The 25,818-nt window shown below is 45.9% G+C and overlaps 1 protein-coding gene across 3 annotated transcripts in view; it reads right to left on the reverse strand.

Annotated features, from left to right (window-relative positions):
- Positions 1-25,818, reverse strand: part of LOC119435943 (cell division cycle and apoptosis regulator protein 1) — a 214,492-nt gene that overhangs the window by 48,891 nt on the left and 139,783 nt on the right. For all 3 annotated transcript variants that reach the window (XM_037702648.2, XM_049660883.1, XM_049660882.1), the window contains 4 exons: positions 21,502-21,724; positions 19,445-19,522; positions 12,112-12,402; positions 2,799-3,059 (listed from right to left, as the gene is read on the reverse strand). In XM_037702648.2, the coding sequence (XP_037558576.1) occupies positions 2,799-3,059; positions 12,112-12,402; positions 19,445-19,522; positions 21,502-21,724 (853 nt within the window). The remainder of the gene's footprint in view (positions 1-2,798; positions 3,060-12,111; positions 12,403-19,444; positions 19,523-21,501; positions 21,725-25,818) is intronic.

Consider the following 25,818-nt stretch of genomic DNA (forward strand, 5'->3'; position numbering starts at 1 on the left):
AGAAAACAATAAACGAATGCTTAACTATGTCAACACGCTTTTATTTACTCAATGAATCAGCCAATCCTGTTTATATTTATTTAGCACAAGACCAGTGCGGAAGCTGAAATTCTATTCATCTCATGACTGATAAGCGCTAACAGCGGCGAAGGCCTCGCGCGCGTATATCCCGATTATTTTTTAGCCAGTCAGCTGTTCGCCAACAAATTGTCCGTCCATCGCGATGTAGCCGGTGCTCTTAATCTTTGACAGCTTTGCAGTGAGTCAAAGCAAAACTACTGCTTGCCGCAACCGCTGCGGACGAAACCGCGGCCGCTATCGATGCGATCATGGACGGCGACCTTGCGGTTCAGAAAGCAGGTGGTCGACGGATGCAACAAGTCAAAACGAAACTACCGTTTGTTGCAAGACGTGAGCACGAAACCGCGGTCGCTATCGACGCTACCGTGGTTGGCGACTAAGCAGTTGTGTGGCACGCAGCAGACGCGCGCACCGAGTGAAAACGAAACTACTGTTTGCCGCAGCCGCTGCGGACAAAACTGCGGTGGTTATCGACGCGATCATGTATGGCAACTACGCACTTATGAAGGCGCGCGGCATGCCGCCAACGCGGTGTTACGCGCGGCGATAAATGCAAGAATAAAGTCTTTAGGGCACAATTAGGCACGAACCACTCCGGCGTAGCTGTCAATCACGTGCCGCGCACGATTGCCACTGAGGACCATGGCGATGCGGACTGTGCCACTTCGTTTCAGTTGGATGCTAGCGCTGTTCTTGCTCTTCTGCGGCGCGTATTTGTGATGCTCCGAGCATTTTTTTTTCATTTTTTTTTATTCCTCCAACGTATACATCAGTGCGCACTCAATCGGCACCTACATATCTACAAATGGGAGAAATGCGCATGTTGGTAAATTATGGCCTCTGAGATTTAAGTGTGAAAGCTTAGGCGCGCTGCCCGTTTTCGGAGGTTGGGTGGCTACAGGCTGCCTGCGAATTTATTGCGCAGTTCGCGCGTTGCCGTTACGCGCTGTGACTGCTTTTTGACACTCGGTCATGAGTAATGGAGGTTCTGTGAATTGAGCGCACCTCGTTTTCGCCGTTTTAGCCGCTTCGTGAGCGCGGGACCACAGAAAATTTATCAGTGGTTCGCGGAACCCCGAGCAGGGGCCTGCGGAACTCCAGGGTTCTGCGGAACTGTGGGGATGCGCGACTCTCAAGCGTCTCCTATGGTCCGGCTTCACCGCGTGGCTGGGCGCCGGAGGCGGTCATAGTGGTTGCAGCGCGTTGCGAGAGATGGCGCGAGTGTCGCGATGCTAACGCCACCTGACGGCGGGGTGACTTGGGAGAAAAGGGTCGAAGGCGCTCTCTCTTTGGCTTGGGATCGGCGACCAACACGCACGAACGCTTCGCGCGTGCGCCGGCCCGCTTTGCGGGACCGTCTCGCGAGGCTAAGAGCAGGACACCGGTATGGACGAACATGGATCGTTCGAACGCGCCACCGTTCGCGTGACCATACACGTGAACGACTAGGCGTTGGTGTCACAGCATGGGGCGAACATATTCTCTCGCTATCGGGTCGCGGTGAGTCGGACTTCCTTGATTTGTCACGCGCCCATGTGAATGTTCTATTGATAGTAATTCGGCTAGTGTGTATTAGTGTATGAAAGGTGCAATAAATGCCCTTTTGATTGTTTGCACTACTGTGTTGTCGTTCCTTTGTCCCAAGAGCGCATGTGAGAGCCCACAGAACCCACTTTGAGAACCTATGCGCTAGTCTGTTGACCTCAATTGCACATACACACGCCCATAGCAAATACTTTGCATGCCAAAGTAAAAATCATTGTTGATGTAAAAATGCACTGACTAAAGAAACTTGCAAGACAGATGCTTGCAGAACTAATCTTCATTAGCATGCTACAAAAGTTGCCACTAATAGGACTCTCATTTTTGTAGCAGCTGTGTGTGCCATTCACAATCCACCTGCCAATGAAGTTTTCAGATGCCTGATTTTTTAATCTGCTATAATCTACCCAGCACCTGCTCCCGATATCCACCTACTCCATCGAACCAATGTACAACCACGAATGAAATTACAATGACCTAAAGATCCTCGCAAGATTTTCCAGACACAATTTGCACACACGACGTTACAAACGGGATGGCTGTGAACAAAGTTGGCACCATTCAGGTTGCCACCTATATTTTTACTTTCGTTGGCAAGGCATTGTGCTCAATGTTTCAAATGCCATATGCAGTAGTGGTCCAGCCAGTTTAAGAGTTGGAGCAATTTTTGGAGCAGGAAAAAAAGCTGTTTTTTAGCAATTTAGGAGCAGCCACATTAGCATTTTGTAGCAGTTCTGTAGCACAAAATTTTGCGTTTTGGATCAGTAGAAAGAAAAGCAAGTGCATGACATTTGGTGCAGCTTATTACTACTACACAATTGTTAGGTACTTCTTTTGAGCAAATGGACACAAGCAAGGCAGACTGACGCACCCATTTAGCTCGTGTACACAGAGCAGAAAACACTGCAAACAGACTTTATTTGCCTATGTAAATAGGACTTGTAGACTACTGAGAATAGTTTTATGCAATCGGACATAATACAAAAGCGACTAGAAATGCAGAAACAGTCTTTACAAAAGCGACTAGAAATGCAGAAACAGTCTTTAGGTTTTTGAAAGTCATGCACCAGATGTACAGACCAACAATTACCAATCACTTATTGATTCTGGAACAACTGATACACAGACACATTATCTGCCATCAAATAAAAGAATGCTGAGCGTGGCGAACTAACCTCAAAGGAGTGCTCTTTGTTATCCTCTTGGCGATAGTCAAGCAGTAGGGACAAAGACATGACTGAGCAGTCAAAACGGCCCCCTTTAGCTGTACGTGATGGGTACACTAGAATGCTTGGTTGGCTAGGCATGTCTTCAAGTCGCAGTGGCTTCCCAACACTTGGTGGAGGTTTCGTTGCTTTCACCGATGCCTCATCCTTGGCTCCATCCACGGCTTCTTCCTTGGCCACATCCACCGACTCCACTTGCTTTTCTTCAGTCTGCAAAACAGGACAGCATTAACTGCATAGAATACTTCATTTACCTCAACACAGATATGGCTTTTACAAGCTGGCAAACAGTGCCTAAGCATTTCAAACCATGATTACAGTGTTCTACACAGTAGTACCATGTACTTAAACACAGTTTTTGCTTAGGACCCCCTGTCATACAAAGTATCCGCCTAAATACAGTACTTCCCGAGTTCTGGGTCATAGTTTATAGGTGGTCGTATGACAGTTTAAAGGAGTCCTGAACCACCCCATGGCCTTGGTGAAAAAAACACACTGCACGGATACCATGTACTGCTGTGACCATGTCAGCCAAATTTTGTACTCGTGTGTGGCGTGTGGAGCTCACAAGTGGAGTGCGAAGTCATCTTTTTTCATAAACGCTCTCTTTTTAAACAGAGGCCTTCCCCTCATCCGTTTAGAAGCTGCCGGTGACTTGCATAAGTCGTCATATTGAAAGATTTTCATAGAGCTGCTATTGGCCAATAGCTGACAACAGTAGTCAATTCTATCAGAGCATTGCTTGCACTCCACTGCGCTCCCATTTCACACGCACCGGTGGCTGCACGAACTGCACCGAGTTCACTAATTTAATAAGCTCGTCTGGAAACGGACAAAGAAACAAAGATGCACCCTAACATTCCGCTCAATTGATTTTGTAGCAGAATGTGGCCAGTGTTCTACATTCTGCTGCTGGTATGAGTTGTGTGCAGGCGCATTAGTGTTCCTGCTACCGTTCCACTAAGAGGCTGTGTGCAAATTATTAGGATACACCGGACTGAGTGGAGCGAGCCGTAAACGCTCAGCTAAAGCTGTCTAATCAAGACGGTTGTTAGGATCAACGCGCTTCTTCCTACTATTACTGTGTATATTAATTATAGCAGTTTACTAAACAGGCTGAAGCAGGTGAAAAACTCTGGTTTGATTTTTAATAAAAATTAAGCATTTCCCGAAAAAGCACTTTCGTCTGCTCACGCTTTGCTGCGTCCGCCCACGTAGGAATGAAACTTTGGCCACACTGCTTATTGGTTTCGTAGCCATAGGGTCTTGCTAATTTCGTTTAGTTGAACACTCAGCTAGCCTCAAAATCATGCGAAACTTAAGCCGAGATCACAAGTACGCTATGCCTGCTGCACCTGGCGAGGAATAGTGGTTAGCATCTACAAGGGACGCATGCTAGCACGACGCGCCTTGTATTGAGCTATTGATAGCACTTCAATGCACAATCTGGATTTGCCTACTATTGTGGGGGTCTTCCACAACCCGTAGCGCGTGTAATCGCAGCTACGTAGGGTTCGGGCGAATAAGGCAACAAGCGAGTCAACTCAACAACGTTTATTGCTGTGGGCAATAAAACACCCTTGCAGAGGGAAGTCCGCTCTGTATAATAACTAATAAAATAGGCTCGCCTCGTCACGTGTGGTAGTCACGCAAACGAGGTCACTCACGGGTTTCAGCGGGTAAATGCGTATGGGCAGGTAGGTCAAGCGACGTCAGAGCGCCCGGGGGTCTCTCGGTCGCGCTCTTTTATACCTTTTTACCTTTCCGCGAGAGAAGTGTCCTCCTCGCCTGCCGGATACCTTCCCTCTTCCCGCGCGGGCACGCGCGCCGCGAGAGGCGAGCGAGAAACGGGAGAGGGCAAAGTGCATTTCTCCCGTGTCCCCCCGGCTCTCGCTGCGCGCGTTGTGCGCGCACAAGATATCCGCCCGGCTACCGCCGCGTGCGCTCCGTGCGCAAGCGACGGGCGAGCGCCCACGGGAGAAGGTGGCAGCGTGTGCTCCCCACATCCTCTCCCCCTTAAGAAGGCCCTCGGACGCGAGAGATGTGGACGACTTTTATTCTTGAATCATGGCCCACAATTCGGCCTCCACCTCCATGGCCAGCGGTGCCGCGTCGTCGCTCGGCACCCCCGACTGCACTCGGTCTCCCGGGCCGTTCGGGCCAGCATGGCCTGAGCTGCCCCGCTAGGCGGCCGCCGCTGCAGTGGCGGTGGGTTGCGCGAACCCCGCGTTCGGATCCGGTGCAGGGCCCCCGGTCGTGGCTCTGGTGGACCCGCACGGCCCCACAGCCCACAGCCTTGTACCTGCCCGCAGCGGCAGGCAGGCGCCCCTCGCCCTCCGGTCGACGTCCCGGACTGTCCGGCCTTGGAACAGTCGGAACAGCCGCTCCGGGGGCGTGCCGATGCGAGCCCTTTCCTGCCGCCGCCAAGGCCTGTCGGATACGTAAGACCGCCGGCGGGTCCACGCCGTCTTGAGACGTCCACGCCGCCACGTCCCGGGTGCTGTGGCCCTGTCGGTTTGGGGTCCTCTCGCCGGGGTCCTGTGGTGCCAGCGACTGAACCTCGGCAGGCGTAGAGGTCGGGCAGCGAGGTGACGGGCCGTTGGGGAAGTGGCGTCGAGGTGTATGAGGGGGGGCCGGTCTTGCGGGCATCCGAGGTGAGGCCTGGCGCTGCCTCTGGTGGTGGGCCGGTCTTGCTGGCGTCCGAGGTGAGGCCTGACGCTGCCTCTGGTGGTGGGCCGAGGGCCCTCGTGGGGACTTCCCGAAGGGAGGGCAGCCCGCCGAGTCGTCTCGGCGGCGCATGGATTGCTCGTTGGGGAAGATACCCACATTTGGCTTCCAACGTGGGGCCTCTTGGGACATCGGATGATAATTTTGACAGTGTTGCTCGGTTCAAGACAACCTTTGTTTGAACCGAAGCGTAGTCCTAGTGTGGATTTTGATCGCTAGTGTCGGCGGCATGCTTTCTTGAGTGAGGCGACGGTCGCTGTAGCATGTTTGAACTTTTCAACATGCTAAGCCTTTTCGCGAGTGTTTTGTTGAAGTACACTCGTCGGTACGAGAGCCACGTGGTCTGCATCCTGGGAGAGCGAGGCCTAGCGCCCGCGGAGCATTGGCAAGCCTGAAGCGAGTGAGTATGGAAGCCTCGTGGGTGGTCCGAATTTCTTATCTAAATAGCTTCTTCTATATCTTTGACTTCGGAAGTCGCGGCTCAGGGAGCCAGGTGGCCACGGGCCACGGGTGCCGCTACGGGCTGACTGGTATTGCGGCCTGGCACCGGGCGCTCCGACACCGTCTGGGAGGGTGGGCGCCGTCAACTTGGATGCTGTGTGCACCGAGCGGGGTAGGACCACCTCACAGAGCTAACGTCTCCTCACGGCTGCCTGTTCTTGTGCCAGTTTTGGGTGTTGTTTATTTTTTTTTAATGTCGGTTGTTGTCAGGGTAGTGACGCATTAGGCCTAAGGCTTTACAAAGCCGCCTGTCGCACGGTGAGGGACACAACCTGGTGGACTGTGGTGTTGAGGTGTCGCAAATTGCAATTCGGCAGCACTTTGGTCCAAAAACAAGATTTTGAGTGTCATTTTTGTTCCCAGTGTGCTCCCGCACTTAGCTGCAAACTTCCGTTAAAAACGTCCATCTAAAGAACGAAATGCACCGTCGTGTAGCTCATTCAAAACGGCACCCAGTTCCGATTGCCTGCGATTTCGAAACTGCAAGTGCAGCCGCCATTTTTTATTCAAGCGCTTGTGATATATAAGTCGGCTTTGGCCCGGCGTTGACGCCCCGTTCACGGGGTGTGTGACAATATTTCTGGCGTCCGCGACAAGGACCTTTCTGGTGCAAATTGTGTGTCCATAATAGAGAGAAAGAGCCTAGGGTCGTTTACATTGCCACAGGTAAACGATTTTGGGTGTTGCACCACATTTCGCTAACTTGTGTGCAGAAAGCAGTTGGATTGTTGAAATCTAGGCAGATATTTTTTGCATGCGGCTAGATTTTTGAAGGGCATCATGGATCTCGAGAAATTAGTTGCCCTCAGTGAGATGGGTCTTTTCGGAGCGGAACTGTGGAAGTGGGTTAGTCAGAAGGAAAAATGAAGCTGCAGAAAGAGAGAAGCTAGTGGCCGAAAGAGCCAAGGAGGAAAGAGAGGCAAAGGAGCGGAATGAAGAAAGGATGAAGATGTGTGGTGTTTTATGGCGCAAGGGCCAGGTATGGCCAAAGAGCGCCATGACAAGTGGTAATGTAATTGATGAGCTGTTATGACGTGGGCAATGAGTTTCACATGGTTGATGTGACATGGCTGTAAAGGGGCCTAAAAACTGTCGCTGTAAATGGCGTAAAACATATAGCTAATAAAATAATGATAGTGACTGAAGTGGCGTATGCTATGAGTTGAAAGGTGCAAGAAGGTTGTGATAACTTAACATGTATTTAAATATGAAAATGTGATGGTTGACGAGTAGCACAACAGCCTCACCAGGCACCTTGAGTACAAGGGGCCCGAGCCATGTGCTGTAAACAAAGGTTGACATCGCAACAGCGGCCTCTCGCAGGAGGCCGTGCTACGAATTTCTTGCGCAGAATACGTTGAGCGTATGGACGTCATTTAAGAATGCTAAAACGGATTTCATATCGAATAGCGGTTCTCTGCCTAGAAACAGTGCCAAGTGAAGTGGTATACACTGCCTATATGCTAAAGGGAAGTGTCTTTTTCTCCCGGCTTGTGCTTCGCGACATTCCAGGAAGACATGCCGAACACTGAGTGTGTCCCCATATCTACTACACATTGGAGGTTCACCGCCAGTCAACAAAAACTATCTGTACCATAAGTGTGCCCTATTCTGAGACGACAGAATAGGACATCACTTCGTCTCGAGTTGGTGTAGTGATGGCCAATACCCTAAATGTAGCTTAACCACGTGGAGCTTATTAAGGATTTCAGCGTTCCACTCATGTTGCCAGTAGGTTCTGAGTTTGTTCCGCAAATATGGCTTCAGGTCTTAACTGGAACAGCTATGGACACAAAGAAGAAAGGGAAGCAAAAGAGCGACAGATATAAGACCAAAGAGAAGCTGAAATAGCTGAGAGAGAAAGACAAAGACAGCACGAATTAGAACTCTAACGACTTTGTTTGCAGCAGCGCACAGATGCTCCCGCTCATGCAAGAGTGGATAGCACTGAAAGGGAAGACACTAGCTTCCGTCTGAACCCAAGCAAACTGCTTGTGGCATTCAATGAAAGAAAAGATGACCTGGATGCTTACTTGCACAGGTTTGAGACAGTTGCTAAAAGCCAGAATTGGCCAGAGGATCAATGCGCCACTGCATTGAGCACGTGTTTGAGTGGAGAAGCACTTAGTGTTTACGGTAGGCTGACGCCAGCCGATGCCTCGAATTATGAAAGGGTGAAAGCCGCTCTACTAAAGAGATTTAGGTTCACCGTAGAAGGCTTCCGAGACAAGTTTAGCACTGGAAAGCCCGCCGATGACGAGACTGCCACGCAATTTGCCGCGTGGCTCAGCCACTATTTTGATAGGTGGACCGAACTTTCAGAGACTGCACAGGAGTACGATGCGATCTGATCAAGGAACAATTTCTCATCAGTTGCCACCCGAGCCTGTCACTCTATCTGAAATAAAGGAAAGCTAAGTCGCTTCAAGATATGCTGGAATTGGCAGACCAATTTTTGGAAGCGCAGGGAGGCACCAATCTGTCCAAGATCAAAAAAGAGGGACCAGAGGATGCAAAGAAACCGGCATCTGATGAAAGGAGAAATCCTCAGAAGCCTGTTCTGAGGTGTTATCTTTGTAACCGACTGGGCCACTATGCTAGCAATTGTCAGGGCAATTTTACGCACCCCAATGATGTCAAATGTTTTAAATGTGGGCGAACTGGTCACAAAGCCGATACATGTCACAACGGAGGAAAAGAAGCTCCCCAGGCATTATGCGTGTATGCCCCGCCAAAACACCAAGAAGAAGACATAAATGCCGGCTTTGTAGAACTTCGAAACGGAAAAACAATTCTGGTCGTTAATGCTGTGATGACAAAATGCCCAGAATTTCCTGTAAAAGGAATGCTTGTACTTGCCAGAAAAATGGCAGGGAAATCAATCCCGGTGTTACGAGATACCTGCAGCAGCATAGTAATCGTGCGAAGGCAATTCAAAGACGATGAGCTCACGGGCGAAACTAGTTTAGTCTACCTGGTCGATGGTATGGCTAAGAAGCTTCCCGAAGCCAAGATTGAGGTCGAGACCGCCTATTACAGTGGCAGTGTCACAGCTTTTTGTATGGACAGCCTTCTAAGACCTAATCCTAGGAAACATCGAGGGAGTTCGAGCTTCAAACAAACCGAAACACTATCATTGGAAAACGAAGGACAGGAAATTCTAATTTCAAAACCGTTGACATTTATGTGGTGCAAAGTGTTTTGATGAGTGAACCGAGTGTTTATTCATGCATCATGAGGAGAGTGTTGTTTTGTTTGTGCTATGTAAACTACACTGTCACAGTTTTGTATACTTGTTGTATCTGCTCTGTTTCATATTTCTGCCTTGTTACGCGAGAGATGTGTTATTATGTAGTACAAGTGTACTTGTGTGAATTGTGTTTGTACACGATGTGTCGCGAGCGAAGTGACACGTGAATTGTGGTGGACTGATTATGGACTTAAGGACACGTGCGTAGTAGACTTTTGTGTGCGCTAATTTTGTGTTTTCTTGAATATTATTGCATATTATTCTTAAAGTGGGGGGAGTGTCACAAAAGAGCGCATAATCCAAGCGTGCGCCGCGCATCACTCAAGCCAGCAAGGAAGCACGCCGGCCCCGCGGCAGCTTCGACAGAGGCAGATAGCGATTACACCACAGACAGCCGTTGCGATCAACGGAGTCTAGAAGCTTCGACAAGATATGCGAAGGCTACGGTAACGAGAGACGGAGAGAGTGAGCGTGCGCATCGAAGCACCCTCTCACCCGGCGAGCAGAGAGAGAGAGGGAGGACGGACACCCGGCTTGCGCCAACGGATGAGTCACCACCACCCTTGACGACGCTTTGACAGCCTCGACCGAAAATGTGAGAATTGTTTAGAAGATTCCCAGGCTTTGTTCACGCTCTGGGAGTCCGACTCCGTTCGAGAAACGCCGGCAAAGGCAATAAAAGTGCCATGCAGGAATCCGAGGAGGGATTAGACCGCACCGGTGAAGAGATGTAACGTGATAACTGACCATCTGCGGAAGAAGGGGATTCCCCGGCAAGCTAACCGACGAGTTCATCGAGCATCTGCATTTCCGGTAGAAGTTCCTTCTACAAAAATTGTCCGGCTCAAAACCACGCGCGGGGGAATACGAATGGACACTGTGTGTTCCTATTCATTCTGTACTTTACATGTTGGACTCTTAGTGCTTGTCGTTAATTATTTTCCAGTGTTTTGTTAATACCCATCTGAATTGTATTGTGATGTGTCTAGCCGAAGTGTGCATGTGTGTATGTAACTGCCTTGTTTGAAGAATATATTGTACTTTGTTTTGACAACTCTGGGCTCTGAATCGGTCTTTGGACCACACCCGGCGTTCGCTGGCGCACCAGAGGGCCCCTTATTAATTGCCCTTGCTTTTTTACTGTGTTTTGACAACTCTGGGCTCTGAATCGGTCTTTGGACCACACCCGGCGTTCGCTGGCGCACCAGAAGGCCCCTTATTAATTGCCCTTGCTTTTGTAGGGTTATTTTCAGAAGCTGATAAGTTGGCTTTGGAATTTGGCCTGGCGTTGGCGCTTTGTTCACGGGGTGTGTGACACTGTCATTACATATATGTTATCAAGCTTTGTTTATTAAAAGCACAAATTTAGCATTAGAAGCAAGCAAGTAGTTTCTGCGCATGCACAGGGCTCTTAAGAGAGTGTGAATGATTGCTGTACAGCCTGTAAAGTATGGCTACCTAAGTGACGTAGGCTGCTCCACTGAGCAAGTTCTAATGTTTTATGTCTATAGTATGCCCGGAGGGGTGAAAATTTACCCCACTTTTGTTCCAATTTTGTGTTTATTTGGCGCAGTCACATTCTGAAATATTTGAATAAGTATTCGAAAAATATTTGCATTTACAAACAGTGACTATTCGATTTGAAGACTGAATCGAATAGGCCACTATTCTATTTGTTATTTGATAGTTTTTAATATTCGCACACCCTTGGTCAAATTCACTATTTCATGGAATGGCCATTTGATGTATGAAAATAGTGAGATGAACAGTGAGACAATTTCAAGGCATGTTCTAAGAGTAGATGGTCCCCTTAAAGCATGCATAATGGGCTGAAATCTTAACCAAACTGTGGCGAGACTGGAAACAAGACCTCACAAATCATTACTCGTATACTCTGCATGGTGGTCCTAGAGTCGCTAAGCACCTGGCTAAAGGCTCAACACCTTCCCTCATCTACACCCCTCTTTCTCCAAGCTTCTCATTTCAAGAAATTCGTACTCAACTCTTGTACCAGAGTCAGCTTATAGACCTCCTCCATGCTGCAACATGAGAGAGATAAATGCTTAGCAGTGCCTACCACTTGTCCACTTGTCAACTACCTGCTCAAAATCACTTGGTGGCAAGTAATTCTGGGCAGGTGCAAGCATTTTACTAGTTGTCTTAACCCTTTCCGTGCCACACTATTATCCTGGATTGTGACCAAAAACGGCCAATTTATTTTTTAGAGACCCCAGTTGCCAACGTGTTTTACTTCCTCCACCAGAACAAACTTGCTCCTGCTTGCGCTACCCCACAAATTGTGTGTTGCCATCTACCAAAAGCACGACAAACCACTGAGACAAAATTAAAAGTACCATCGACGAGCTGGGCTCATCCTTGGCCGTTTTTACCAGAAACACAAGGATGAACCCAACTTGTCCACGGCATGGAAGGGGTTAAGTTGTTCATTGCTATAAAAAATCTGCCTAAGCCACAGATTATTGAAGCCACCCACTAAAGTAACCTCAGCTGAAAGAATGACACGTGCTTTTTTTCCTTGTGTTCTTGTACTTGTGCGCTATAATTTTAGATTGCCTGTGTTTACAACAGGAGGGAGGAGCCAAACTCATTTCATTAGAACAAAGGGCGTGGAGACACACTTATGTCACTGCATATACTGAGCAATGAAACAGTTTTTTTTAGTCAATGTTGACCAGTGGTATACAACAAAAAAAGGTTAAAAAACAAAGACAGGAAAAGGAATAAGCAGAACTGAAAAAAAAAAGAAGTTGGGCCAAGGCATACCTCACCACCAGCCTCCTTCTCTTCCTCAGGCCTCTCAGCATCATCTTCTTCCTTGAGCTCGTCACCGGCCTCTTCCTTGACCTCATCCAGCACAGCCTCTTCCACCGGGTCTTCACCCTCAACCTCCTCCTCCTCAACTTCCTCCTCAGCTTCTTCCTCTTCCTCCTCCTCATTGCCCTCAGCCATTTCTGCCTCTGCCTTGAGAGCCTTGCTAAGCCGTGCAACCAGCTGTGACTTCAGGCCTTTTGTGGACAAGCCACGCACCTCCAGCTCCACACGTAGGTCACCAACCTGCAGAGACAACACCCAACCTACATTTGCAAAAGATATTCAAGCATTTTAACAGACTGTGTGGGAGCTCTGTCTTTCAAATGAGTATGTTTCACTATTGTTATCCACTCCATACACAACAACAGCACAGAGATCATGAAAAAGTATAGTAAACACACTTTTTTTTTTTTTGAGCTAAACATTGTTGAGCTGAATTATAAGCTTAGCAGTTCAGAAATCTTGGCAGGGGTAATGTAACAATCCTATTCCACAACTATTCCTTCTTGCGCTTGCTGTAACAGCAGCTCAAACAGCACTCTGCCCACATTATCACTGGCATCTGCTGGCTGGGAACGATGGACGATAAGAAATAAATAAAATTGAGCAAAACCCTTACGTAATACTGGCCCTTTATTAATTCCCAACATGCACAATGAAAAAAAGAACATCAAAACAAGGACCATTTTACTCATGCCTATTGGTCGACATGAACTCTTGCAGTGCGTATGGAGAGAAAAAACAATGCAGAAAAAGATCAGCATGCTTGAATGGGGCTGTTGTACAATGCCATTCTAGGAGTTACCCAAGGCCAACTCTTTAGAGAGCAGCTCTTAGGTGGCTGTTCCTGCATTGAGCGTTGCCGTTGTCTCTGGCATAACCAAGGGAATGAGCAGAGTGAAGAATGAAAGAGCAAACGCGGAGAGCAGCGGGCGATGAAAGACAGAGATAGCGAATCGAGCGCAAGGAGGAAAGCGGAGAAGGAGGGTATGGCAAAAGCGTGAGAAGAAAAGCGTAGTGCCGCATCTGTGGCGACGACCGCCTACGAGATGGCGTCAGTGTAGTGCGCCGTTGTCTGTTCACTGATGGCATGTGGCAAGCGTGTTCAACAATACCATATATGCAAACAAAGCACTGCATGAGTGGAGGTCTTTCTGCAGTGGCTGCTGTGAATCGCGCCTATGCGTCACCAACGTACTGCCTCTCGTGATCTCCTGATTAGCGAGGCAGTCGCGCCACCGCTCCGTTTGCAACATACGGCCTAATACATATAGTCCGCGCCAACCAATATATCGCAAAATGAAAACACGTATAGAGCTGCACTCAAATTTCGCATTAGGGAGTATCGTAATTGTCAGTAAATATTTTTTCAGCTGCAGTGTACCGATTCAGTCATAAATGGCAAATATATAGTGACATTGCCCCTTGAGTATAGCCGAAGCAAGCTGTTAAATGTTGTGTTAGCAGTAATGCATGCACTGCCCCAGAAGCTAGTGGTGGTGAAAAGCTGTTGTCTTAAGAAGCTTTTCCACTTGACTTGTCCATTCATCCATACTCTACTGTGTTGATTTGCTCACCTCTCCAAATTTACAATGGTGTGCAGACAGAAACCTGCCTATACTCTACCACGTTCATTTGTTGCCATCCAAAGTTCACAGTTCAGTACAGACATAAATGCAAGGTTTTAAATAGCTTTGTTTCGTTCAGCATGCTTCACAGAAATAACCTTGAGTGAAACAAAGTTGAAGAACAGATTTTTCTGACATAAGACAAGGGCAAATAGGAATGTGCAGAGCAACAAAATACGAGTGGAAGACACATTCAATTCCACAAAGGTCTGCAATACCAAAGTTTCAAGTGTTTTACATTCCAGCCATTGTGGTGAACATCAGCACAGAGTGAATGAGTGGAAAAACAATGGATGACTTTTGGCATTTGTCCTGTGTGTTGTTTTCTCTTGTGTATGAGGTCTGTAACACCCTCTTATTTGTCATGGAGATGTTGCATAAATCCAGTCAAAACTTCGGTATGCCTTTTTTATCAATTAGCCTGGAAAGTCAAACACTGCTCACAATTTTGAAGTAGCCTTAAAAATCCATATCGCAAAAGTTAACATGCCTGAGAAATAACCGATGTGTAGCCTAAAGGCTCAATCACACCGGCGACATGAGGAGGTCGCGCGACCATTTGCGACTCGCGACCAATCGAGTTCGCGCGCACTTCGCTGGCAATATGTGCATTGGTTCGATGTGCATTCGAGCGATGGCTGGGTTTTGATTCAAGCGAAGAGGAAGACGTCGTCTTTGTGCTGATGTGCTCTGCCATGGTGTCAGCTGTGGCAGTGTGGAAGCCTCGGAAGAAAACGCGACGCAGGTGGGTGCGCCATGCCTCCGCTCGCGAGAAATGGCCGGCCACGCTCCTGCCTGAACTGACGAGGAGTATTATCGAGAGTAACTTGTAATTTCAAGTTCGAGATGCATGGGAATCGGTGCATAATAATAAAGCGAAGCTGTTCATTCGCTGTTCGCCTTTGGGTGGCGTGTTCATCCAAGGAACGGCAGCTGGAAAAAGGGGTTTGTGTTGTGCTTTCTTGTGTTGGTGTTAAGCTTCCACCAAATGCTACCGTGTACATTCGACACGTTGCTGCAACTGCTGCATCCCAGCATCACAAGGCAAGACACATATTACCAACCTGTAGTCTGCATGGAGGCATGGACATTGCATTTGGTGTGATGCAGGAGGACTGCGGATGAAAACACATAACATCACTTTCGGCACGGCGCTGATTGGTTGAGCAGCTTTGCGACCACAGTCGTGCGACTGAAATATCAAGCAACGAGGAACTGGCCCAAAATAGTCGCTTTTCGAGAAAAGTGACCATTTGCGGCTGGTCGCGTTGCGAGCTACTTGGTTGCGCGACCACTGTCAGTCGCCGGTGTGAAGGAGCGTTTAGGAGCCATAGCATTGCTATTTACAGCTTAGACCATTTAAAACATAACCGTTTATAGTGCAGAACTGGCTACAACGCGGCCTTTTCTGACTCCCGTTTACCCTCGCATAGAATCCCGTTTACCCTCACATAGAACTCCATGTATAGGCATACCACTTACAGTGCAGCTGTGCGAGATGAAATACCGGTTATAATGCGGATCCCGCAGGAAAATCCCGCCGACAAGCGTGGTAGCGAGCACGCTTGTGAGGTGCGCCCACAGATGGGAGAGGAGAACAACGAGGGCGATTCTGAGGAGGACCATGAGACGCGGTGAGAACGGACGAATGAACGAATAAATAAATAAAAAAAAAAAACAGTGGCAGCGCGATCTGGGGGCGCGGTGGTTGTCTAGGCGATGGATAAGGCTTTTCTCGGTTGCTTATCAGCGGTGCGCTTTGCTTTGCACTGAACGCAGCTTCAGTTTCTATGCACCCGTCGCGATGCACGTCGTGAGTACAGATATTGCGTGTGCGACGCTGTCAGTTTAAGCAGTGTTCCGCAAATTTATTTTGGAGCTATTAGGCTTTATGTGCACTTGTGGTCTTCAGCTGTTCATACCAGTGTGCGCACATGCAAACTTTGTAGGCATTCGCAGTAGTTACTGCGGGTGAACGCTCGAGGAACCCGATTCCGCTTCGTACGCGTTGCTGTCAGTTCCGCCCGTACGCGTGATCGCATGTGTAGTCTCTATGTAATTGTCTACGGGTACGAACATATCATGGGCGAGCTTCCCGCGACGGCATGCCACCCGACACCCCCACCGGCTAGGCATAACCAGCGCGCCTCGTCGGCAACCAAAGTTGTAGTTTGGTGCCGAGTCAACGAAATGTGTTGCAATGGCTGTACGGCACATGGAAAGCAGATAAACCACCTTGATAACGAAAGTGAGGGCCCGGGCAACACTCTAATGGCAGCAACTTGATACGCGGTCGCCATGTTTTCGATACCGTGTATACGCCGATCAGTCCGAGATCTCAGGTGAGACTGATGAGACACTGTACTGTGCCTGAAATTTTGATCGCCATCGTTTTTCTTTTTTAAAAATTATTATTACTTTGTTTCATGCAAAGACTACGGAGCGGGTACTTGGACATAACCTGTCAACGTTCGTAAATTTAAACGGATGCAAAACTACCAATCGCACGCTCCGATTCTAGGATACGTGCCACTGCTTGGTCTATATGTTTTGCATTTGTGCAGGCCTTGAAAATCATTGTTTCATGGCTATTGTGTGGTACTGCTTATAGTGTGGATATTCGCGACTCTGGCGACTTATGTTATAAGTGGTCTACACTGTAGCTAATTATGTGTATATTTATCACCTTGTAAGTTAAAATGCATATTTACCTGACAGTGTTGAAGACACAGGAACATTTAAGCGTGCTATTCCCACTTCATTCTTTCCATCTGTATGTCAGTGATATACTGAATCTCAGGTGACCAATCTACTGACTTTTTTGCAGTACTGCATTTTAGCCTGGCATGAATGTCAAAGCACAATATGCTAGATGTATACTTCAATTATTAAAAATGTTAGCAGTTTTTGAGGACCACATATGTCTTATTCTCATTCGATTACTTCTAGTGATACAACTTCACTACTGTGAAAAAACACAGTGATATGCCTTACAATAGTGGCAAACACTCATTCACATAATGATACAGTGTAGACCGCTTATAACGTAAGTCGCCGGAGTCGTGAATATCTCCACTATAAGCGGTACCGCACTATAACCAAAGCAACAATTTTCAAGCCCTGCACGCATGCAAAACATGCAGACCAAGCATGTAGAGATGCTTTGTACTAGAGCACTGCACGGGCTTGATTTTTCGGCCTGAGCCCGGCCCGCGCCCGCTTTACAAGGCCCGAGCCCAGCCCGGGCCCGTAATACAAAGCCCGAGCCTGGCCCGGGCCCGGGCGTACATGACCGAGACCAGCCTGGGCCCGGCCCGGGCCCGTGGTTCCAAGCCCAGGCCCGACCCGGGCCCGTGTTACTGAGCCTAGGCCTGGCCCAGGCCTGGGCGTTCATTACTAAGCTTAGTTGGGGCCCGTGTCTGCATGACCAGGCCCGGCCTGTAAGAAAAAAATCCTTTTTTTTTACTTACAGATTGTACCGTATCTGTCAGCCTCACCTCGAGGTTTAATCAGCTGCAGTACATAAGCAATAAAAGGCCGAAATCTTCCTTTCTCCCACGGGAACATCAGTAATCCGGCCCATGGCCTGTGCTGCTATTTTGCCGCTGGTGCGCATGCACTTACCTTGATTTGTACGATATGGTTATATGATATCATTTAGCATGCAAATGTGGTTCATTTTAGCTGAACAAAATTTTTTAATTGCCTGTGGCAGATAGCATAATTATAATCCTTGATCTAAACTACTCGATGAGGCGGCCATTACTTCCATGAGAAATCAAAATGCCTAATTGAAGAATTAGCATAATTACGTTAATTAGCTTTTTAAATAATTATTTTACGGCACATCTTTCAATCTTCGAACTATAGCCGCCGAGTTCGCAAGGTTTATCCACTTGGAACGAATTCTCAGGACTAAACCAGTTTCGAGATAATTCTTAAAGTGTCCGACGAAATCAATCAAATCACATTTATTCTCCAGTTTACATGCTGGACGGTCATTTTGGAATAAAAGCTACATATGTAGCTTGATGTGACCCAAAAGACCAGGCAAGGCAATAGTACAGCAAACAGTGTGCGCACATGTACAATAATTCACATATATTTCCAGATGTATCGCTGGAATTCCTCATGGACGAAATGGCTATGAACGGAAAGACAGAGAATATTTTTGCCACGGCGAGTTAACAGAATTCGAAAAAGTTTTAACAAAATGTGTTTTAAACAACACTACAATAGCGATCATCATCATCATCATCAGCCTATATACAATATACAATATACAAGAGCAATACTAGCTATACAAAACAACGGAACACCAGCTATACAACATAGCATGAGACTGAATTTTACAAGATTAACATTTGCGAAGAAAACGAACCAGGATGTACATTATATACTCAGAACCATACACGAAGGCGGAATAATAAACACATCAGATACATTACATGCGACCAAAGTATGAGCTGAGTTCTTTCTTACTGAAATTATCGGCATTTTTGTATTCGTGGTTGTGACAGTCATTTACGCAGCAGTACGGCCAGTTCCACTTGCCTTTTTTTTTTCACCTCCGTCAATTTCAACACTTGCCGGTGAAGTGCATGCCCTTGCACCGTCGCAAGACGTATCCAAAAAAATCAGGAAGGCTGGTGAACAAAGCAAAATGGCTTCAATCGTGGCCGAGACGAAGAATATGCATCGAGCCGGCCAAGCTGCGGAACTACCTTCCCAATACTGTTGCATCGCTGCGGCAGATGGCGCCAGAGCAGCCGCAAACTGTAAGGAGTCTATAGTCGGGTATAACTTAAGAAGGCAGGAGAGGCCCCACCCAGATGACCGAAGCCGGCAGCCAATTGCCTCTGTGACTAAACAGTTCCACTAACGCAACTTGGCCCAGTTCGAAGTGCAGGCTACCATGTTCTCCGTCGGCGGGGTCACCGGCTGTTTGGCTCATGACGTCAGTCTAGAGTGTGCACCCATTGGTGGAGGCTCGTGTGCATCCGCCTTTGAGGGGCAAATGCCGCTGCATTCTAAAGTTGTACCCGAGTATAGTCACTTCTTCCCTAGAAATTTCACGTAAGAATGATCGTTGTGTACTGCTCCTTCATAGAAGAAATATCACAATGGAATAAATGCAAAATACTTCATTACAAGTTGAAAGAAAGTTCGGGTAGATACTAAGTCGAGTACCTGGAGGAGGACGCCATCTTTCTTCCTCTGGCAGCGTGCTGCTGTCAGGACAGTTAGTGGCATTTATTAGGTATATTTTTGAGGCATTGAAGTGCCTCAAAAAGTGCAAGTGGTATTTGAAAGTTCAGCAACACGCACGAGATTTGCAGAATTTTTTTACATTATGGCCACATTTGTTGCCGCTGGGATACAAAGGGTTAAATTAGACAAAAATTATAAACCGTAAAATTATTCGTGTGAATTTATAAACAAGCTCTAAAAATCAGGCATTTTCTGATAAAATCATAGAAGCTGGCAGGTATGTAGACCATCTCATATCTAAAGTCTATTCATGTGCAGTCAAGGAAAATGGAGTTTCATCAGGCTGCCACTGCTGTGCCATGTGTTAAGACAAACAGCCCTACCTGCTTGAACTCCATTACATTTGCACTTGGAAAATGGAGCTATCACAGGTTATTGACACTTACCTTCATAGTTTTAGGGTCCAGGTCAGCGTAATGAGTTGGCTCCTTTACGCTGGTCTCCTCTGCAGCATTTTCTTCTTCCTGTATTTTTTTTTTTTTCAGACGGCACCAATCAAAATGCAATAAAATAAAGTATCATCAGGCACTAGGTATGAAATAAGCATCGTGCAGTCCCATGTAAGCTTGCAGCTGAACAAACATTCAACAGTTTAGATAAACTGACTGGTAATAAGGGAGACACAGCCCTTACACATTCAAGCACAGATTAATGCTTGCAAACCTCTGTAATACTAAGCAACCATTGCAGATTCTTTTTATGCATTATAATGCTAGAGAACAAGGGGCCTGAGGAAGCAGGCAATGATTCATATTCAAGAATCATTTTAAGAAAGCTAATTGAATCAAGAATATGACACCACACAAATCATATGAAGTTTAGATAACTACAATAAATCAAAAAGACTCGTTACAGCTTAACAGTCAACAAACACTGTAAGGGAGCTTGTGGCAAGCAGAACTTGACTGAATTAGAGTATTTCCCCTGTATGCTGAAGGAGTTGTGGTACTACAAAAATTATAACAAAAATTTGTTTTAATTTAAGGCTTCTACAAAGGAATCAAGTCAATTTTTTAGGCTAAAACAGTAAAATATATGCCAATAACTGAAAAGAAGCACCTTTTGTCATATGAACTGGAGTTCTCTCTTAGTGAAACTGGCAATCTCACATGAACAGGAGTCTTCAAAGATCATCATATAAAGTTCTGTAATATCCTGAAACCACCTTTCAGCATAAAATTTCGGCTTTATATTTTGCTTGGCTGTGTTTGACCACGTTTTACAATACATGCCAGTGATATGTCAGCCATAATGCATTACCACTACTGCTAGACATTGCACTACACTAAAGAATAGCATATTTAGCAATTAAAACAAACGCTGAACATCCTTGCAGATATTGAGTGCATTTTGTGCCAAACTGTATAATACATGCCCACATAGACCACATAATTATTTAAGAGCTCTAAAAGGAAACACCTGGAGCTGAAAAATCAGTTACGCCAGCAATTTCAGCTGAATGCCAAAGTTGAAAACTGTTTGCTTGGCACAAAAATTCACTGCAGTACGGAGAGTCTGTACATGTGAACTGTGCACCTCACAGCATATTTTTATATTTCAGTAATAGAATTTATATATATAAATATTGCAAGATAAAGGTTTTTACCTCCCCACTACAAATTGAGCCCCTTGATTCCCCTTATTTTTCTCACTCACCGCTATAAAATTGCTTTTCAGCTTTTGACTAAACAATTAAAGCCACATTTGATGAAATTTAGCTGTAGATATCTGTTCTCACTATTTCTTTTTACGCCCAAAATTTACCAAAAAGGTTCACAACCTAAATTAAATAAAAAATTCTATATCTCTAAAAAAAAAAAAAAAAAAGGTCTCTATTCATTTTATCATTGCTTTTGTAATTTTTCTGTGATCCTCTGTCACCTGCCTTAGCACTTTCCATGTATTTTCCCCCATTGCGTCGTACTTATTTCTGCAATCCCAAATCCCTTATTTTCCACATTTACATAGATGGCTCTTTCCCAATGCTGGTCTTGTGATGACTGCCGACATCTGAAAACAAAGGATGGCTTCCAATACCATCACTTTGATATTAAAAAATAAAATAAAGCAGGCAACAGTGCCGCGTAAGCATTGGCATAAAAATCTCGGCCAATATAAAATAATGTCCAAAGTGACAACCTGTACTAAATTGAGTGAGAGAAAGAGAGAGAGAGCAAATAATATAAAATGTAAGCAGTTTTCCCAAGCAAACGTTGCTGGTGGTTCCGTCCGATGTGGCTGGAGCGGCAGTGGCACGTCCTGCTGGGTGATTCATGGCTCGAGCAGTGGAGACACAATGGATGACCAATGTAGTAAAAAAAAAATCAAGAAAAAAAAGAAATCCCAGGGCACCCCAATGGCCCAATGGCTATGCTGTGCCAACAAGAAAGTGAGCAATTGGGGGAAGAGAGGCGTGGTAGAAGCAAAGAAGAGGGCCGAGTGCCTTGGAAGGAGCCGCTGCGTCGCCTGCCGTTGCCGAGTCGTCTGCCGCTGTGTCGTCAGCGTTGCGCAGCCGCAGCTCCAGGTCGGCCCACTCCTGTCGGGTGGGCATGCAGCGCCACACGTCGGGGAAGAACAGCACCACTTTTTCCAGGGTGGCCGTTGGAACCTTGGCGCCGTTGGGGGAGGGGTTCTCCCTACGGTAGCAGATCTCGGCGAAGCGATACCTGCGGGCCAAACAGGGGCCGCCGTCAACCCTGCCCGCCCCGACCCCCCCCCCCCACCTCCCAACCATTGCCAGCCGAGGGTGCACCTCTCCCTAGAGCCCCACCCGCTGGACGTCGTCACGCTGCCTCACTAGCTCTCTCATGACCACTCGTGCAGCAGCAGAGTTGTGGGACAAGCGAAACAAAGCCCAAGCCTCCCATATTCAGGCCTGGCACGTACCATGCCTCTTCTTGCTGCCGCTGCAGCATCAGCCACAGGAAGCATCCAACAATCAGCATCAGTCATCAAGGCGATCCCACGTAGAAAGGGAGTGGAGGTAAAACCAAGTATTCCGTAGGCAACCAATTTGATTGGATTGCTGGTCACACATCACGTTGAAGATAGCAGCACCACAGTTCCTATTAACTCTCAGATTTCTGAATGTAATCACTCAATTTGCAGATCCTACATGTAAATGAGGTAGCTTGGTGTCAGATACAATTGTATAATTGAGCCAGTGCGTGGCTTTGTTAGCTAGTTATGTAAGATTTTGTGGCGCAAAAGCAACTAAGGCTATGATGCGCCATGCACAGGATGAAAACATCTGGCTTTGTGTAACTTAATTTGTAAGAATGCATTAACCTGCTTGGGAGCACAAGCTTGGGCCTTCGAAGAATAAGAGTTAAGATCCCTAATACATGCAACACAGATCACCTCATCAATTTTTTTTAATGCTTTGACCAACAAAACACTAAATCAATGTAGTCTAGAGCCAATGAAAAGAATTTTTTATTACTGCATCAAGATGGTCTTTCATTTATATTTTAGAAAATTTATTATCAATCTACTAAACAAATGGCACAGTTGAAACGGCAGGAAAGCTGAATCAGAACCAAATGTAATGAAATGCACCTTAAAGATGCCAAAAGAAGTCACAAATTAAAAAAAAAAAAAAAAAAAAAAACCTTTTACCTTGGATTGGCGTCATCATTTTATGAGAAAAGTTATGAACAAGCAATGCAACATCATAGCCTCCAAAATGTTGCACCAAGAAGGGCTGAAGTATGGTTACCTGTCCTGGCTTCTCAGTACAAGTGACACCAGTCCAGTAGGCAAAAGAAGAAATTGATAACCCCCTTGACCACTTGAAGGAAATTTCTAGGTGACAGATATGCTCAAGAAAAGGGCCACACAATAGGCCTAACAAAGAAATGATTGCCTCTACCCTATGGCTATGCTGAGCCACTATGCCAAGACAATACTGCATGACAGCACACCATGTGCATGAAGACTTAGTTGACGAGCAATGCTGTTTCTGGCACAGCAGCTGAGCTCAGCAAGAAATTCTCTGTAGATACAACATGTTATGACACAGCTAAAGTGACATGCCCTAATCATTGAATTTATGATGTACAATAGTGAGAGAGAGAGAGCATAGGAGTGCCAAATTCAGTTAGAGTGCATCAACAAAGAGCTGCAAAGCAGTAGTGCACAAGTCTTGAAGAAAATGTAAAACAAAAATAATAGAACTAAAAAAGGAGTATTACCGGAGCTGCACAAAAGATAGCGAACAGCCCAGTAAGCTTTAGTTGCCTACAGAATTCTTCCGCACCATATTTGTATGCTCCTACCATATGCAACTGGCAGCCCTTGAGCACACATCCGAACCCATAGGTTGTCTAAATCCAATGTTTAGACACCTGGATTAATGGTATCGGAAAATGCTGAAAAATACATTTCTCCCACCCAGTTTTGGAGGATGATACACACTGGAACAGAAAGTTAGCTTCACCATACAGTGCAATGCTCAATATTTCTTTAACCACAGTAGAAGGCACTTAGTGTGATGTTTGGGTGTCCATGCAACTTAACAGCACAAGTTCCCAGGAAGCAAGCCACCAGACCTATTCCATATGACTACAATAGCTTTTAGTGCTTCTTTCACAAGCTACTAATAAACACTGCCAATAATTTTCCAAAGAAAAAAAAGAATGGCTGATGAATTTTTATACAAACATGGTAAATTATAGAACAATACCACAGCTCGCAACAGCAACAAAGCATTGCTTTTTAATTCACAATTACCTTCAATGTTTCTTGTGTGGTCAAAGATATCATTACTTCTTTTTCTTGTGGGTTCACATAAAGCATCTAAGAAAAACACTTTCCCATACTGCCTTAGGGACTGGTTAGATGCTCAGCTACTATCATGCTGCAGTGGAGAAAATCTTTCTACACAAAATAAGAAAAAAAATAAATTAAAATAAAGAAAAAAGCTGGAAAAAAATTACCACTAAATGAGAAACTTATATAAGGGTGGGGGAGGGGCACGGCTCAGAGGCCTAAAGAGGGAGGGCTGGAGGAAAAGAAAGGGTAAACATTTAAATTAATATGAATTGGGGAAAAGTGTTTGTATAAAACTTCAGTCATATGACACAAAACGAGATTTACTAGAAATGTTCTCAAATAATCCCAACTGTAGAAGTGCCCCGAAATTGTGAAACCAATCATGCTGTACATAAGCATGGGCATTCTAACACAAGTAAGCTTGCTCCTGTAAATTGCTTTTTATACATTTTTTTTTTGTAAGCAAGGTGCTTTCAACTTTGCTGCTAGAGAGATGTTAACATATATCATGCAGCAACATGTCAAAAGGCAGCTAGATGTTCAAGTTTGAATGAAACTATCACATCCCTAGGTACATGTTGCAACTTTTCCTAAATGTGAATAGTTCTAGCAAAATATCAAAGCATGCTTGCAGAAAAGGGAGTTTGAAGGGTCTAAAGTTTTACAGATGCACTCAAGTTCTAAAGCTCCATTAAAGATAAATTGTTTTTATTTCTTTTTCTTTTTTTTATTAACAGGCATTCACAGCACTGTATACACCCTTCTAACGAGACATCCATGGGTGTTGCCATAATGCCCTCTGGAATGTTGTGAACCCGCTTTGCTACCGCTCAAAAAGCACTGCAGAAGCGGTAGCATGCATGTTTCGTTGTCACATACAACAGTCCAGAGAGAAGGTGGTCTTTCCCTCAAATAGAAAGATCTATTAGGTGATAGGCTCTTTCTTGGGCTGTACCTGAGCTATGAGTGACACTGCAGTTGGGCACTAAAATTTATTTTAGTGCCACCTCAAAACTAAATACCCAAACAAAATTTTCATTTCGCTCCCATAAAGATACTGCCCTTACAGCCACACTGTGAAATGTCAAACCAACAACCCTGTGCTCAATGACAAAACACCCTAGCCATTAACCCAGTGCCGCAGATGTACAACGGCGCATCATGTCTTTAGGCCACTACACTTGACATAAATAACCAGCCATGAGCAAGTAACTTCTGCCCTGAGTGATAAGTCATGGTCATATATATGACACAAACCTTTCACGCAGTGAGTATGCAACTCTCGACCATGCCATGTGCAAACTGGGCACTCATGAAAAACTGCAACGTTTGTTTTAATGCTTAGTATGCAAACAGTTAAGTTTTGCATACATGGTAAATGTTTTCTGTATAAAAGCTGGTCAGCACCCCTTGAGATGTCTGAACACATATCTTTTCCCTTTGTTTCCCGAATACTGCAGCAAGAGTTCAACTGCACTCCCAGAGGGAAACTAAAAGGAAACTACAAATTATTCTAGACAAGCAGACTAATCTTTAAACTCTCTGGTTATATTCCTTAGGTACAGGAAGGCCAATTACTAACAAGAAAAGTAATTGGAACACAATGCTTTATTGAATTCCAGGCCCAAACTGGGGCTGCAATGACATCAGTCAGATGTCTTTGATTTCATGGTATTACAGTGAACACTCTGTGTTGATCCTGTCCTCTCTGTCTGTGCATCAATTTTTTTCCTTTCACACCTCTTTGTGACTCTCAAGGCCATTGCCTCTTATGTCAGCTGTTAAAGGCCAACTGCAATAAAATTTAACTTTGGCCAAATTAGTTATAAACGAGTAGTTTATTGAAGCAATTTTGGCAAAGCTGCAGGGCTGGTAATTGTCTAATTTTCTTAAGAATTTTTGAACAGCACCTAAGCGTAGACGATGCATGCACCTGGTGGTTAACAGATTTGGCGCAAATCCCAGACCAGGGCCTGCGAGATTTCCA

Source organism: Dermacentor silvarum, chromosome 1 (genome assembly GCF_013339745.2).
Source record: "Dermacentor silvarum isolate Dsil-2018 chromosome 1, BIME_Dsil_1.4, whole genome shotgun sequence".
NCBI lineage: Eukaryota > Metazoa > Arthropoda > Arachnida > Ixodida > Ixodidae > Dermacentor > Dermacentor silvarum.